Source organism: Dendrobates tinctorius, unplaced genomic scaffold (assembly GCF_039654945.1).
Source record: "Dendrobates tinctorius isolate UK_male_01 unplaced genomic scaffold, ASM3965494v1 ptg000022l, whole genome shotgun sequence".
Taxonomy (NCBI): Eukaryota; Metazoa; Chordata; class Amphibia; order Anura; family Dendrobatidae; genus Dendrobates; species Dendrobates tinctorius.
Window position 1 is genome coordinate 35,165,359 of NW_027361690.1, and position 17,647 is coordinate 35,183,005.

Consider the following 17,647-nt stretch of genomic DNA (forward strand, 5'->3'; position numbering starts at 1 on the left):
AACCCAAATGACCGTCCTGCCGCTGGACTTGGGTAGCCCCACCACAAAGTCCATACCGACCATCTCCCAGGGCCTGTCTGCTATCGGCAGAGGGAAAAGAAGCCCAGCGGGCCGCTGCCGAGAGGACCTATTCCGGGCGCAAGAGACGCATGCCTCAATGTAGTCCTTGACGTCACGGGCCATATGTGGCCACCAGTACGTCCTCGCCAAAAGGTCGGAGGTCCGTTTTGTCCCAAAATGTCCACCCACTCTGGACGAGTGAGCCCAAGAGAGGACCTCCGGTCGCAGACGGGCAGGGACAAATGTCTTGCCCGGAGGCACAGACTCAAGGGCAACCGGAGCCACAGTCCTCAGGCTTTCGGATGGGACGATCAGCCGAGGCTCCTCCTCCTCTTCCTCCGATGACACCACGGAGCGGGAGAGAGCATCGGCCCGGACGTTCTTCTCCCCGGAGAGAAAGTGGAGGGTGAAATGGAACCAGGAAAAGAACAAGGACCATCTAGCCTGGCGAGAGTTTAGCCGCTGGGCTGTTTGTAAATACACCAAGTTTTTGTGGTCGATGAACACCTGGAAAGGGTGACGAGCCCCCTCCAGGAGGTGTCTCCACTCCGAGAAGGCCAACTTCATCGCTAGCAACTCCCTGTCCCCGATGGCATAATTCCTCTCCGCCAGTGTGAAGGTCTTGGAGAAAAAGAACCATGGATGCTTCCGACCTTGCGTGTCCTTCTGGAACAGGACTGCTCCAGCACCGACGGAAGAGGCATCCACTTCCAGAATGAAGGGCTTGTCTACATCGGGGCGATGTAGAATGGGAGCGCTAGCGAAATGGGACTTAATGGTGGAGAAGGCCTTGGAGACCGGTTCCGACCACAACTTGGGATTTGCACCCTTCTTGGTGAGGGCTACCAAGGGTGCTACCAAAGTCGAGAAGTGGGGAATGAATTGGCGATAATAATTTATGAACCCCATAAAGCGCTGCACCGCTTTGAGAGAATGAGGTTCCTGCCAATCCATCACCGCCTGTAGCTTGGCAGGATCCATGGCCAATCCCTGGGCCGAGATGATATAGCCCAGGAAAGGCAAGGACTCCTGCTCAAACACACACTTCTCCAACTTGGCATAGAGGGAGTTCGCCCGCAGGCGATCGAAAACTTTGCAAACTTCTCTCCGGTGGGAGTCAATATCTGGAGAGTAGATGAGGATATCATCCAGATAGACTACAACCGAGGTGGTAAGCATATCCCGGAAGATATCGTTCACAAAGTCCTGGAAGACGGCCGGGGCATTACAGAGCCCGAAGGGCATCACCAGGTATTCATAGTGCCCGTCCCTGGTGTTAAATGCCGTCTTCCATTCATCCCCATCACGGATGCGAATCAGGTTGTAAGCCCCCCGCAGATCAAGTTTGGAAAATACCCTCGCTCCTCGTAGCCTATCAAACAGTTCTGATATCAGGGGCAGTGGATATTTATTCTTAACGGTGATGGCGTTAAGACCCCTGTAATCAATGCAAGGACGTAGTTCCCCACTCTTCTTCTGGACGAAGAAGAATCCCGCCCCCGCTGGTGACACTGACTTCCTAATGAATCCTCTTGCCAGATTCTCCCTGATGTACTGAGACATGACCTCAGTCTCCGGGAGAGATAGGGGATAGACTCGACCCCAGGGAGGCTCAGCACCAGGCAAGAGGTCAATAGGAGAGTCATAGGGGCGATGCGGTGGAAGGGTCTCCGCCGCCTTTTTGGAGAACACGTCTGCATACTGCCGATAGTGTTTGGGGAGCGAGGAGAGATCAGCGGGAACCTCGGTGGAGGCAACCTGAACGCACTCCCTCAGACATCTACCCTCACATGACTTACTCCACCCAATAATCCTCCCTGAGGACCACTCTATATGGGGGGAGTGATACCGCAGCCAGGGAACCCCTAGAAGTACCTGGTCAATACCCTCGGGCATGACGAGGAGGGATATCGTCTCCTGATGAGACGGAGCCACAGAGAGTACCAAGGGGACAGTCTGGTGAGTTATCTGCGAGGGTAGAGTGGTGCCGTTTACCACTCTGACGGTGACTGGTGTAGACTTCATAACCAGAGGTATAGCGTGCCGTTGGGCGAAGGCTGACGACATAAAATTGCCCTCCGCCCCGGAATCCACGCAAACCTCCACCGCCAGAGTGGAAGAATTAAACCCAAGAGTCCCCTTAAAGGACAGCTTGGAGGAAAACGTCGCTGGCTTTAGTGCGCCGCCTCCTACGGCCACTAGGCGCGAGCGTTCTCCCTGCTGCTGTGGGCACCGGTTGGCGAGGTGACTGGCCTGCCTACAAATATGACAGCTCACAGGAGCTCGAGCGGACCGGAGTCTAGATCCCTCACGGGAAGCCCCCAGACGCTCGATCGGGGGATTCCAGAGGTCTAGAAAAACAAGGTGCCAACCTGAACCTCTGCCTACACTGGTCCCGTTCCAACCTTCGCTCGATGAAGCGAAGATCGATTCGGGTGGAGACAGAGATAAGCTCCTCCAGTGTAGCGGGAATCTCCCTGGTGGCCAGAGCGTCCCTCACATGGCCAGCCAAACCTCTCCAGAACGCCGGAATGAGGACCTTATCTGGCCACTCTAATTCTGAGGCCAGCATCTGGAACTGGATGGCGAAGTGACTGACCATGGACGAGCCCTGTGACAGTGCCAGCAGCCGGAGCGCGGTGTTATGGGTGACTCGTGGTCCCAGAAAGACCTGTTTCAGAGTGTCTACGAACCGCGAAGCACCCTGCACCACATGATCACCACGCTCCCACAGCGGTGTGGCCCACTCGAAAGCCCTGCCCGACAGAAGGGAAATAATAAATCCCACTTTAGCCCGCTCAGAGGGGAATCGGGCGGCCAGCAGCTCCAGCTGTATAGAGCACTGGCTTACGAAACCCCTACAAGCTGCACTATCACCCGAGAACTTTTCGGGCAGCGGGAGGTGGGACAAAGTCGGGGCAGGGATGGCAGTGGTCACAAGGGAAACAGCCTCTGTGGCTGCCTGAACAGCGACTGCAGCAACATCCGCAGCTGAGGCTGAACGCTCGAGAGCCGCCAACCTGCCCTGCAGCTGCCGGATGTGCTGCAGCAGTCGCTGTTCATCCGCCATTACTAGCCAGACCCTGGCGCTAGTGTAATGTTAGGGTCGGCGGAACGCACCAGATATAAATAATAGGAGGTGCGTTCGCCGCCCGGGGTCCACCGTGCGGTAGGTGACAAGACCGCTGCTGAGTAATGGCGGATGCACCGAAAGGTGAGGTACTGCGCTCGGGTTAACGTCACCCGAACACTAAGTACAGCTCTGTTCACACACAGTCGCTAAAACAACCGAGTTGTATGAGGACGCTGGCCCTGTTTACTTCACAGGATACCCAGCGAATGACGCTGCAACCGCAGACGCCAAGAACGCTGCAACCGCAGCGCGGCAATAACTATCGCTGCTGAGCGATGGCGCCGTAACGACCGAGCACCGTCGGACGCTAGTGTGTCGTGCAGGAGGCACAGTGGCGTGTAGCTGGCCACAACCTGGAGCTGACTACCCAACAATCTGTCACCATTCGTAATAACCGAGGGAAGGGGTTTCAAATGAGTCAGTCCCCAGTCCATGCATCCATCACCATACACACACAGCATAATATGCTACACTAGCGCATGGCCGAGCCGCCATGCGGGCTTTTTATAGCCATGCGCTTCCGGGACCTTCCAGTACTATAGGAAGGACCAATCAGATCCGACATAGGACCTGCACATGTGACCCCTGCTCTCCACTGAGAGGACAAGTTGTGGGCATGCCTAGTAGCACGGCATGAGGACTTAGCCTCGGGAGCAGTTCCCTGCAAAGCAGGTTGCGTCAGCATTGCTGCACCAGAGGTGGCAGCAACATCCAGGCTCACAGAACGAGTCAGAGGGAGATGCCTGGCCAGCCGAGATTGCTGAGCAGGAGTCCGAGCGGTCGGAGAGGAATGGGAGACCACAGGATGTCTGGCTCTGGATTCCCGCTGTGCAGTGCCAAGAATCTGACGCCTAACACATAGTTCACTAATTGCCCAGGAATGGACCATGGACATTGATGCTTGGACTTATCATCACAGGACTATTTTTGGAGCTTTTGGTTTTTGTAAATTTTTCATTTTTCTTAAATCTTGTAACCTTCATATTGTTTATATGTTTTTCATGTTTTTCTTTTATCAGTCCAGGAGTACTGACTTGCACTAGGGGGGAATGTGGCGCCCCCAGGAGTATGGTCGCCACAGTGGCATTGCCTTCCTCCAGGGAGGGTGATGTCAGGCTTGGAGGCAATGAAGGGTCTCTCTAACAGTTAACCAAGTCATGCAATACAGTTCCCACTCCAGGCCAGCAGAGGGAGCTCTGAACCAGAATTGGGGGAGGAGTGCACTGAGGGCCAGGAGGGGAAATGAGGAGTTAGTGTAGACGTGTGGAGAGCAGCTGGAGGTTGAGCTGAGGATAGAGAGCTCCCTCCCAGTGATAGCGCATGATCTGGAGCCTGGTCTCCATGGTTGTATGGATCATGAAGGTCCTGCAACATAAACCAGAGGAATAGGAACTTGTAAATGCTCTATTCCCAACTAAGACTTGGAGGCACAACAGCGACGGGTGAGCCAAGAGAGATAGAGGGCTACAGCTGTCTGCCATACGAGGTAGTTCTAAGAGAAGATAAGGAGGAACTTCGGTGTAACGCAGTACTGGATGTACCTCAAGCCAGCGCTAGGAAGGAGACTACACAACCCATCTGATAGAGAGATCCCTGAGTTGCTTCCAGGCTAGCCTGCTCCTGTGCCATCTGTAACCAGGACCCTAGACTGTGTTTGCCAAGTAAAGGTAAAGAAACTGCACCCAGTTGTGTCCTTGCCTCCTTCCTGCAACATCCTCACCACTGCTACATCTCTGTGCCAAACACTGCACCCTCTTCCTAAACATTCCGCTACACTGCCCTGGGACCAACAGCCCTACCTGTGGAGGGTTACAACATCATTGCTGCACCACACCATCTGTTCCAGAGGATCTGCTTGCAGCGTCGGCTTAACACCTTCATTGCCGAACACCACAGATGGCGTCACGAATCACTTATAAACTTTATTCCCAACTCAACCCCTTTTACATGGGCGCCCAGGGCCACGGACCGGGTCACCGTTGCTGTGACACTCCCCTCTGAGAGACCGGCCCGGTACCGAGTACCCCACAGCCCTGGGAGGGCGACCCATTTGAGTATCCCTATCAGTATAGCATCCAGTGTAGTATCCCTATCAGTAGAGCATCCAGTGTAGTATCCCTATCAGTATAGCATCCAGTGTAGTATCCCTATCAGTATAGCATCCAGTGTAGTATCGCCATCAGTAGAGCATCCAATGTAGTATCCCTATCGGTATAGCAGTGATGTGTGTTCTCTTCTCCTCTCAGAGTTTCTGCAGTTTTTTTCAGCTTCTGTGATCAGAGAAGTGCTATAACATCACTCTGGCGGTAGGGTTGCCAACTGTCCAGAAATTCAAGGACGGCCCGTAAAAATACGGCATTTTTTGCCCGGTCCGTAAAAAAAAAAATTAAGGTGTCCTTGATTTTTTTTCAAGCTGAAGAAACTTAAAAGTTTACATGGGCTGCAGACACAGATCACTTATAATCAGAGTGATTTATTATGGCTTTCCAATGTGTCCATAAAAAATATTGTCTGTCCGTGATTGTTTGGTAAGATGTCCAGAACAATTAAAAAAAGTTGGCAGCCCTGCCGGGTAGTTACATAATTTGTATCTCTGACAGAGGTCAGTCAGTATGAGGTGTCCTGACTATGATCTGAGGGCAGATGCCAGAGAAGGATCAGGCAGATACATTTCAGCATGTCCAAACCTTCTGTTCTCACAGAAGAGAAGTCTCCTGCCAGAAGTGTACTCCCCTCTACCTCACTGAATAAACACAGCATTAGGCCGAGTTGAGCATGCATATACATAGGGGCTGAGCAAGAGGAATAGCTATTGGCCAAATAAACAACTGGGAAACAGCCATCTAAGCTGTATGGCCACCATAAAGGGAATCTGCCAGGATGATTTTACTAGTCACAGCACAGCAATAAAAACTATACCTGTTTTGTAGTAATCCGATGTGCCATCCCTGAGAAATCAGGCTTTGATACGACATGCAAAATAGCCTAAAAGTCCATTGGGGGCGTGTTGTATCTATAGTGCATGGACACGCCTCCAATACACTTCCAAGCTAATTTGCATGTCGTATCAAAGCCTGATTTCTCAGGTATGGCACATTGGATTACTACAAAACAGGTGTCATACTTATAGTTGTGTGACAACGGCTACAGCCATGCTAATAGTGTCACTAGTAAAATCATCCTGAGAGATTCTGCTTTACAGTCAATGAAGGGGTGATTGTATCAGCATAATAATAATATTCTTGAGGCCAAGTTTTGTTGTTAGCAGGTCCCAATGCACATGTCAGCTATTAATTTTTTGTCTCTGTTAGAAGAATTTGGTTGCCTGTGTAACAAGTCCTCGCCTGCCTTTATCCATCTATTCCCCAACCAGACTGGCTCCCAGTATCGGCGAGGCGCTTACTGTCTGACACCAGTAGGAAATACAAGGTAGATACACATGGAGACCACACTGCTCTTGGGAGTAATGCCCACCCTTGTCATCCAATGTGCAGATACACAGCAACATGGTAAAGAGATGCCATTTAAATCAAGACATACAATTATTTCCTGGAAATGTGGGATTTCCCAGGCTCATTTACAGACAGATACAATCTGAGCTGCAAAAATCTGCCCCTCCTATTGATCACCCTGCTGATCACCCTGCAAAGACAAACAAGTCTAAACAGGATATGCAGCAAAGACGCACACGCTCGGATTTCACCAGCGGCTGAGATACCATTCCTGGTTTGACCATTAAACACTTTACAACAGTATTTGCGCCGGTATTTCATCTTCCATTTATAATTGAGCCTTGACATATATTCAGATAATCCAAAGATTCTAATGAGGTCTGTTGGGACTTGCTTCATTTTGTCTTACTAGAAAATTGCTCCAGATGCTGCTGATGTCGTCGTCTTCAAAAATGGCAAAACCTCAGAAATACCAAAATAAAAGGAAATTCCAAAAGACCCCATTTAATGCTAACTTCAACATACGATAGCCTAATTATTCAACTCAAATTCACTGGAATGGTAGAATGTGAATATATACGAAAATCTAAAAGAAAACATACAGGGTTCAAAATCCTTTACCTTAAAGCATGGATGCAGTATATACAGCGGGGCATATTCTTCCTATCATAGATATCTGTGGTCTCGGGGTAAAAAATCTGAAAAAGCAGTGTGGAGAGGATCAATGAAAAGACTATGCAAGAGACACTTGGAGGATACTAATAATAATAATAATAATAATAATCATCTTTATTTATATAGCGCCAACATATTCCGCAGCGCTTTACAGTTGAACAGTTTCAAACACAACAGTCATAAGTAACAACGTTAACAATACAATAATTAAAGCGAAATAAGACGACCCTGCTCGTGGAGCTTACAATCTACAATGAGGTGGGGGGGATACAAAGCACAGGTTTGTATTTACAATGATGTATTTACAATGACGGTCCAGCCATCTTCAGGGGGTGGGGGTTAGATGGAGATAGTGAATGGGCTACACACACACAAACATGACTTTGATTACTACATGGAGTATACGGGATATACCTACCTTTGGGAGGCCAATCTCCGTCATTGCATTAAGCCACTGAATTACATTGTCCGTGTGTCTGAAGTGAAGACCGGTGGCCTAAAAGAGAAGAAAACAGATAACTGATAATTGATAGCAGGTTCTATGATGAGAGGTCCTATCACAGAGGAGGTCTCTTTCCTTGGATTCCCCGCAACACGCAGCCCTTCTCGCTTACGCAAACCAATTCTGCTCATGTATTACATAGAAAGCTACTCGTCTGAATGACGACATATAACACATAGCGGATTCCTAACAACTCTGCAGTGTAGTGTAGTGGGACCCCAGTCAGGTAATTGGGGCTCTGTTTCACTCCCACCACTGTCCCAAGGCCGGCAGACTAGGACCACCACACTGCAGGGAAACGTACAATGCTACATCAGAGCTGTGACCCTCTGTTCTCTGGATCAGTGGTGCTCTCACCAGATTGATCATACCCTAGCAAGGAGTCATCACTTTATGAGATATCTCTTTAAGCAGAATTACTGTGTTTTTCGGACTATAAGACAAACTTTTCCCAAAATTTTTTTTGGGAAAAACGGGTGCGTGTCTTATAGTCGGAATGTATGATACTTACGCTTAACGTGGTGGCAGCAGGAGTCGGTTGATTTTTCCGGTGGTCCTGGTCAGATGCTGCAGGGTGATGATGGTGCAGCGGTGCTCGGTGGTGCCAGGGGCTCCGGCGACATTTTCTGAAATCCCGGAGCCCCGCACTTCTATTGTCTCGATGCTGTGGCCCCTTGGAAAATGGCTGCTGGAGGCGGCGCATACACAGATTGAGATCTCGGCTCCAAGATCTCATCTCACAAGATCTCGGGACAAGATCTCGTTGCTGAGATCTCAATCTGTGCCTGGGGAATCAATCTGGAATCTGGGAAAATGACCGCCGAAGGCGGCGCATTACGCAGATTGAGATCTCGGCCCCGAGACAAGATCATTTTGCCGAGATTTCAATCTGCACATGCGCTGCCTCCGGCGGCCATCTTCCCGTAGGCCACAGCATCGAGGCAATAGAAGTGTGGGGGCTCTGGGCTTTCAGAAAATGTCACCAGAGCCCCCCACACCACTGAGCACCGCCAAACCTGCCGCACCAGGCTGGGATGGGAGCAAGATCATCGCCTTGCAGCGTCGGACCACCGGAAGAATCGCCCAGCTCCTGCTGCCACCAGCGCTGCCGACAAATTTCCTCCCGGGTAAGCTGAATTCAGGACTGTAAGATGAACCCCCTTTTGACGCATTCATTTTTTTCCCCCATTTTCCTTCTGAAAATTTGGGGTGCGTCTTATAGTCCGAAAAATACGGATTATACGGTATTTTGTAACCTTTACATTTTGACATTTCATGTGCCCAAAATATTAAGCGCAGGAACAAAGTCAAGAGCAGTTATGTGATTCATGTACAGTATGTCCAAGGAGCTCATTATATAATAAAGGGAACCTGTCATTAGATTCATGCCGCCTGAACTACATGCATCATGAATTAGTCTTTGTGCATTAAGGCAGTCAGGTATTCTCTACTCTGAAAGCCTGCAGAGTTTAAGAGAAAATATGTTGGTAAGGACGGCTGCGGACTGTGTGTCTCAGATGGCTAGTCTGTGCCAGATACCTGACAACTTCTCTAGACTGGCAGCTCTCTCACCATGTCAGGAGAGACTGTCAGTGAAACACATCGGGGTGGGGAGAGGACACCAGGGGCCTATATTGGACTGCTCATCCAAGACGCACAGGCCCCTGCCTGCTCTACAGAACATATTTTCTTGGAAATGCTGCAGCGTTTTAGGAGAACACCTGCATGGCTCCCATAGTGCCACCAGTCTCTGAGCCATGCTCTCCATGGCAGCATAAATCAGAGGACAGGTTCCCCATCAGAATGGTATAAAGCTGCATCTACTGGGACATTGTCGTCTGTCATGGTGTGCCAGCATTGGCTTACATTGTATCTGGTCTGTTCCCGATCATAGATTTTCTTGAGAGAAACCACTTTTGGACTGAAGAAGTTTCCAAGTTTTGCCAGGTAGACTCCATTCCTCAGCCCTTCCTCCAGCTCTGTAGTAGGGGGCAGATCTTCCATTAGGCAGGCTTCCATCCATCTGTAATAATCGTTCATAACTGATGAGCCATCATACCATGGATTAAAATGTAAATTCAGAAAATAACTTAATAAGTACAACCAGACAGCACACAGTCTCTGGGGTCTACACAGAGTATATTGTAATGGATTCTACTCTGAGATTCTATGCTTGTATGCAATTAATTGCTTTAATAGCAACTCTGTAATACGGAATACTACAAAGAGCAGGAGTGATTAAGATAAAAGGGGAGAGGAACCATGGGGAGATCAATTGCCCCACACATACTCTTACAGTAGAATACGGATTCCAAAGAGTTTCCAAACTGTGGTAGAAGAGTAGCGGTCATGATGTAGAGATGGCCATAGCCAGAGCACCATAGCCCTTAGAATAAGATATTTTCCCATGATAGGCATTTATCTTTTATCTGAAAAATTAATCGGTAAATGTCTGAATGCGAAGCGCTCCACTGGGGACCACAAGCAATCACTAACAGGCTGAACACCCTGGAGTCATTCAATGAGGAGGTGGTTGAATGCGCAAGCATGCGCCATGGGGCTCAAATCAGAGTCAAAATTGGGGGTTACAAATCCCACCAAGGACAACATGTGCAAAAAGTTTGTATGGTCTCCTCGGGTTTGCATGGATTTCCTCCGGGTACTGCGGTCTCCTTCCACACTCCAAGGACATACCGATAGGGAATTTAGATGGTGAGCCCCATAGGGGACAGTGATGATAATGTCTCTAAAGTGCTATGGAATCGGAAGGAGTTACAGAAGCACAAGCATTATGAATAGATGCACTGTATAATGTGCCTAAGGCTGTGTTCACACAGCGGTTTCTCCTATGTTCAGTGTATCCGTCAGCTCATAAACAAACACCCAGAAAACATGATTCGAGCATATGTGCCGAAGGGACCATTGACAATGATGCAAATGGAGTCCGTGTGTTCAGTCGTGTGTCATTTCGTCTGTACATTCCTATTGGAGGCTGACACCAAGATGTAAGCCCTGACGGATCCACTGAACATAGGGGCAAACATTAGGAAAACCCAGCCTAAAAAGGAGACATGAATTGGAGATGATCTGCAGTACCCAGCAGCGGCCACTACAAAGTGGCGGTATCTGCTCCAGATGCTGTTACATCCAGCCACTACCGGAGCTGGCAACAGATGATCATTGGGGGGGTGTACATAAAACAATTCAGCTTCCACATATATTAACTTTCATGACCAGCATTTCTAGGGATCTATATTTAACTTTCAAGGCTTTTTATAGCCGTTATCTACAGTGAGCAAGAATATGACATTCATAGCATGACTCTGAAGGTGCAGCACCTATCAATAGGAAACTTGGCATTTGCTGGAAAAATAGAGAACTGCATAAATGGCAATTACTAAGAATAGTTTTTTGTAGAGTTTTTTTTTTTTTTTTTTTTTTACCAAGTGAAAGCAACCTGATAGGTAATCCCGTAGTGGATTTCTTATTTCTTTTAACTATTCCAGCATTTGGCATGTTTTATGTTAAGAAACTTTGTGGAGAAAGAGCTGACCATCCTGAATGCTCTATATTACTATTGCAGGACTGGGCAAAGCCCAGACCAACCTGCCGCAGAATATCACATCCAGGTTAGTACAGTCACCACCGATGTGCTGTAGAAATGCAGTTTGGACACAGAACTGTAAATATGCTGCAATTTTTGGTATAATGCATGGAAACCCCATCCACATGTCATAGAAAGCATCCACACAGAAAAACAACAACAGCATACACATTACCGTATGTTGGGGAAATGCTATGACTTTATGCAGCGGGTTTCACCCAATGGGCTTGTTCACAGAGCAACTTTGCAGTGTTATTTCTGTTTGATTTTAAAGGGAAACAGTCACCATATTTTTGTCAACCCTTCTAAGAGCAGCATGATGTAAGGTCAGAGACCTTGATTCCAAGTATGCAACATTTACTTAAATTTTGATAAAATGCCTATTTTATCTGCAGCATATCTGCCAGTTCTCTGAATGCTGAGCTCTGTATAACCCCGCTCATACCACTGACCGGCAGCTTTCTGTATACACTGTGCATAGGCAGAAATCAGAGGTGGGGGCTGGGTAATACGAAGCTCATGAATATGGAGGACTATATAGCAGCAGGTTTACCAGTCCTCTAATGAAGTGAAACATCAGTGCCTTTTTTCTTTACCGGCATTGATTAAAAAAAAAAAAAACACATCTGTTTTTAAAGCATTTTTATTATAGTTTTTCCTCTAACTAAAGGGAATCTTTCACCAAATGTTTACCACCTAATCCGAGAGTAGTACAGTGTAGAGACAGACCTTGATTCCAGTGATGTATCAATTATTGGGCTGCTTACTGTAATTTTTATAAAATCACAGTTTTTATTAGCAAGAGATTATCATTATAAATAAATCTGTGGCCTGGTAATCACACATATTCATGAGCTCTGTATACTCCATTATTGCCATTCCTTGTCCATAGAGGGCAGAGTATGAGACTGCTTTTCATCACAGAAATAATGGGTAAATGTGCGAGTTCTGGGCCAATTACTTACACACAATGATCAGTCCCTGTGCCAGGAATAAAAGCTTCAGCAGAAGGCCAATTCCAGGCAGATGAATAATATATTGCTAGAACTCCAATGGCCACAGCATCAAAAGAAACAAATGTCACAGTATATGATGCATCTGCTTCTACAGACACAGGCACCATGCTGGCAACTCACAAATGAGTCAGCTACAGAGAAAAGTCAGAGGGCATTTCTATAAGGCTGGGTTCACATTGCGTTATGGCGCTGCGTGTAACGCATCCGTTACATAGCGGCATTAACTGTATGTAACGGATGCGTTAACGCACCCATAGCCTGCCATTATGTAGGACATCGCTAATGCATGTTAGAATCGGCATGCGTTAGCGATGTGCCGTCATTCAGTATTTGTTGAGTTTTTTTACCTCAGTATTTGTAAGCCAAAATCAGGAATAGGACAATCAGAGGAAAGGCATAATAGAAACACGTCACCACTTCTGTATTCATCACCCACTCCTGGTTTTGGTTTAAAAATATGGATGTAAAATACTGACCGCGTACTGACCATGTGAACGTGGCTTTACAGATCTATCTGGTCTCAAGTTTACCTGCAGCGGTTTCAGTGCTTTTCTAAAGCCACGTTCACATGGTCAGTATTTGGTGAGTTTTTTTACCTCAGTACCTGTAAGCCAAAACCAGGAGAGGGTGATAAACACAGAAGTGGTGCCGTGTTTCTATTATACTTTTCCCTGATTGTCCTATTCCTGATTTTGGCTTACAAATACTGAGGTAAAAAACTCAACAAACACTGAATGTGTGAACGAGGCCTCACAAGGACTACAGATTTTACACATTCTTAGGTCTCTTTCACAGGTCAGTGTGTCTGGTACGTGGTGACAGTTTTCAAACGTACAGGACACACTTACACACAAGGGTCTGTGCACTGGTCAGTGTGTTTCCACGGGTCGTGTGTCCGTGGGCAAATTACGCTGACATGCCCATTTTTTAACAGCCGCACGGGTCGTAAAACGTCGTGCACACTGATGACACACCGATCACATCCGTGTTCCGCATCAGTACCACACGTACCGGGTGCTTGGGGAGTAGCGGCGCTGTTAGCGCCGGGAGCGGAAGACTGTTCGCACCATTCTCCCCTACTCTGTCGGTGATCAGAGGAGAATGTTGATTCTTATATTTAACTGATAACACCAAGAGCAAACGGCAGCTGATGGGACTACTACTCCCATCAGCCTACACCTCCTGCCGTTAATAACGGTGACAGCAGGCGGTGGCTGATAGTATTCATCAGCCGATGCCTGAACTCTAAATAATTAAAAAAAAAAAAAAAAAAAAAAAAATGGCATGGGTTCCCCTGTATTTTTGATAAGCAGCACCAGCCAGGCATAACTGACAGCTTTATGCTGCAACCCTCAGCTGTCAGATTCAGCATGGCTAGTTATCAAGACGAGAGGGGTCCCCAAGCTGTTTTTTTTTTTTTAATAATTTAAATAAATAATTTAAAAACATGGTTTGGGATCCCCCCATTTTTGACAACCAGCCTTGCTAAAGCTCACAGCTGGGGGCTGGTATTCTCAGGCTGGTAAGGGGCTATGGATATTGACCCCCCTCAGCCTAAAAATAACAGCTGATCCTTACTCTTCTGTGGTCTTCTATGTCGCCACATTATCAGTGCTTGATGAGGAGGAGCAGGCAGACCAGCATATTTCAAAAGCTAGGCCAGCCCCTAATCTGTCATGGTTGATGTATGGACAGAGAAAGGTGACAGGATTAGCTATGGAAATGAGTATAAGCCAGCCCACCCCACTACCACACAACGATAGTCACCAGGCCTAGAGGGGATAGCCGAAAGTACAGCTGCTGATAATAGCATACGAAGATACTGGTTAACTCACTATTTTAACTAGTTCAAGACCGGACCATTTCCTCCCATTCCTGGCCAGGCACATTTTTGGTTTTTTTTCATACATGCAATTTTAAAAGATATGACTGGCGGCGGTTCTCAGAGAACACAGGAGCGTCGGGAAAACTAGCTGCTGGCCAAACCATCATTCGGCTGACAGCCATCTACAGGGTAGGCATGCTTTAGTCTCAGGAAACCCTTTTTAAAAGAACCGGATTCATGTTGCCCAATCTGCAGACAGCATAAATCAGAGCCTTTTTTTGCAACATTGCAGACAGGTATATTTTTCTCTGAAACTTTCAGGATCCGGCCATGGACTATAGAGTGTGGCCTGACTTGTCCAGCTCAGCACATGACCAGCTCCTCCCAGTATGGGAACGGTTTGGGCAGCATGAACCAACATACATGTACCCTATAAAGGGAATCCGTTACCAGGTATTTGCTACCACATCCGACGCATCATAATGCAAGAGCTTGCTTTTGTTGTGATAAAATCACTTATTTTCTGCAGATCTCCCAGTTCTATAAATGTTGAGCTCTGTATAAACCTGCCCACAGCAGTGATAGGCAGCTTTCTGACTATGCACATTGTAAACAGAAAGCAGCCAATCAGTGGTGGAGGCGAGCTCATGAATATGAAGGACTACATGGCAGCAGGTTTACTAATGTTTATCTCCTGCTGATAAAACAGTAATTTTCTGAAAACGACCGCATGCAGGCCAGTAAGTGACACATTGCTGGAATCAGGGTCTCCTTTCCTACATTTTGCTAGTCTCAGATTAGGTTGCAAAAGAATATTTTAGGATTCTGGAACTTTTCCTGGAAGATTGAACAGCACTTCAATTTAGAAGAAAATAAGAAGACGCGCCAGATAATGTATGTGAATAATGCAGTAACATTTGGCTACTCATTAAGTTGATGACTTCTTTTAGTCATCTTTCTATTCAGATAGCATTCAACCAGGGGTGTTTTCCTGCGGAGCGCTTCTGAAAACGACAGTGCAGAAAAACACACATTTTCAGCAGATGTTGCTGTGGATACCAGCCGTTGTGTAGACTGGGCCTCTGCCAAGAGCAGATTCTTGGTCTGAAGGGGGGTGAGAGCACAGCGCTGCTGCCATCTCGGGAACGGTAGACTGCCAAATCATTGACATGGAAAAGCCATCTGATATTGAAGTGTTTCTCACAGGAATGGATTGTGGAAACCCCGCATAGCCTGTGATTACTGAGCATTAGCGGAGACGCTGTGTCCTGCACCATGGCTGCCACTGTTCATTATCATTATATATAGGTATTCAAATAGGGACAGAAAAGGGGAAACACAGCACACTTTGGAAAGTACAGATGTTCTTGGCGTCATTTGACTACTCACACATTCTATAACAGGACAGTAATAGGCCAAGAGAGAAGTCATAGTCTGAAAGAGCGACAGATGAGAAATAAAGCGCTTGTCCCCAGCCAGATGACGGGCGCTGGATTATAACACTATATTAGGGAATAGCTATTTGTCCAGATCCGTCAAACTGGCTTCAGTGAATGTATCTTGTATTTTACTTTCTAATATCTGTAGTTTTCTGCAATAATTTTCCAACTTTAAAGCGTTAAAGTGAATCCGTCAGCAGCTTTTGTTTGCTATGTAATCCAATAGCAGCACAAGGAAGAGAGCCTGATTGGCTACAGGGATCATGTGACCTAAAAAACAGCCCAGTAAGTGACCAATCAACGGCTTTTTCTCTCTCACTTTCTTTGGATGAAATCAACATTTGGGAGAAGTGAGAGCTGCAAGCCCCAGGAGAGCCGGAACTGACATTGCTGCACCGACGCGCGCTCCGGAGGTGGGTATAGCCGCTAACATTTTACAGGGGGGAACTATGGTAATTGAGAAGAAATGATCTGAATAGCACACAACCCCTTCAAAGCTATGGCATTTCAGGGGAAAAATATACCAGACTGCAATCGTGCAGCCAGCCTCTGATTTGGGCAGCAAGATTCAGGGGGCAGGTTATATTTATTGGAAATCCGCCCCTAAACCAGAACCATTCCTTATTACATGAACTTACCTGCCACACCCATTGTAACCGAATCATAGCAATCATTTTATAAAATATAGTGCACTGTATGTAAGTTACTACAGAATAGCCATTTGTCCGCTGTGTAGATTATGAACAGTCTCCCAGTTAAAGGGCTAGTTATAATGCACTTGGGATCATGCAACAATTATAACAAAAACAATGTAGGGATATTGTTTTTTTCCAATTTGAGACCAGAAAGACTTAGTTAAATGAATAAGATATTTGTAGCATAACGGCTTGCATTCTTTAAGCTAGGTTCACATGTCACTTATTTAGTGTGGGTTTTCCATAAAAAATCCACACACTTTACAGTATCTGAAAAGGGGATGAATTAACTTCATGTCATCTACATTCTGTGGAGGTTTGTTTTGTGGCAGAATCTGCAAAAATTGGCTTTCATTGCATTATTAAAAATCTGCAACACTTTTTTTTTTTTTTTTTGCTGAGACGCCCCTTTAAAGTGTGGATTTTATCCATTCATTTCGGTATGGACAATAATCTGCAGGTTGCACCACTGCCCTGGCATTGCTTTGATGTTGCTGTGGAAATATCCCAAACAAATACAACAAAAAATGCATGTAAAAATGCATGATTAAGTGCGGAAATGTGTGTGGATTTCATTTCAGAAATCTGTGCGTAAAATCCGATCTAAATACAAAGTGTGTAAAAACCTAAAACCTAGCCTAAAAGGTTAAAAGATGCATTTTAACTTGTTCAACCACACAGCTCAGAAAAAAGAGGGGGTCACCTTTCAAAAAGACATTTGCCTGTAAGCTCCATTACCCTTAAAAAAAAAAAAAAAAACAAATCCCTGAGCTTTACTATTACTATCCCTGATCTAGTGCTGCGTGTCCACCCACAGCTTTGCTGTTTGGCTGCAGCAGTGCCGTCATGTCAACTGTGCTGCAGCTAATCATTGATGCAGCCTCTCTGCCAACTTAGACCGCACAAGCCGTCGAGCTGAGCGATTGGCAGCAGTGCTGTCAACTAGAGATGAGCGACTTTGCCTTTTTTAGGGTCGAGTCGGGTTTCATGAAACCCGACTTTCTCAAAAGTAGAGTCGAACGAAACCGGCCGACTATAGGGAAAAGTCGGGAAACACGAAACCCAATGCAAGTTGATGGGGAGAAAAGTCGGCAGTGAGTGGAGGACTGTAAACACACCTGGCATGAATTTTAACCCCAGAGGCGGCAAAATCTCTCTCTCTCTTCTCCCTCTCCCACTCCTGCTACGCTCCGCTTCTCTCATTGGCTGAAAAAAGTCACGTGCAAGCATTCGGCGAAACCCGACT

The 17,647-nt window shown here is 46.8% G+C and overlaps 1 protein-coding gene across 1 annotated transcript in view; it reads right to left on the reverse strand.

Moving 5' to 3' along the window:
• The window catches only part of IQGAP1 (IQ motif containing GTPase activating protein 1), a 245,247-nt gene that overhangs the window by 140,462 nt on the left and 87,138 nt on the right, over window positions 1-17,647 (reverse strand). Inside the window, exons 3-5 of the mRNA XM_073568580.1 lie at window positions 9,689-9,845; window positions 7,739-7,816; window positions 7,267-7,343 (exon numbers count right to left, since the gene is read on the reverse strand). Of these exons, the coding sequence (XP_073424681.1) occupies window positions 7,267-7,343; window positions 7,739-7,816; window positions 9,689-9,845 (312 nt within the window). The remainder of the gene's footprint in view (window positions 1-7,266; window positions 7,344-7,738; window positions 7,817-9,688; window positions 9,846-17,647) is intronic.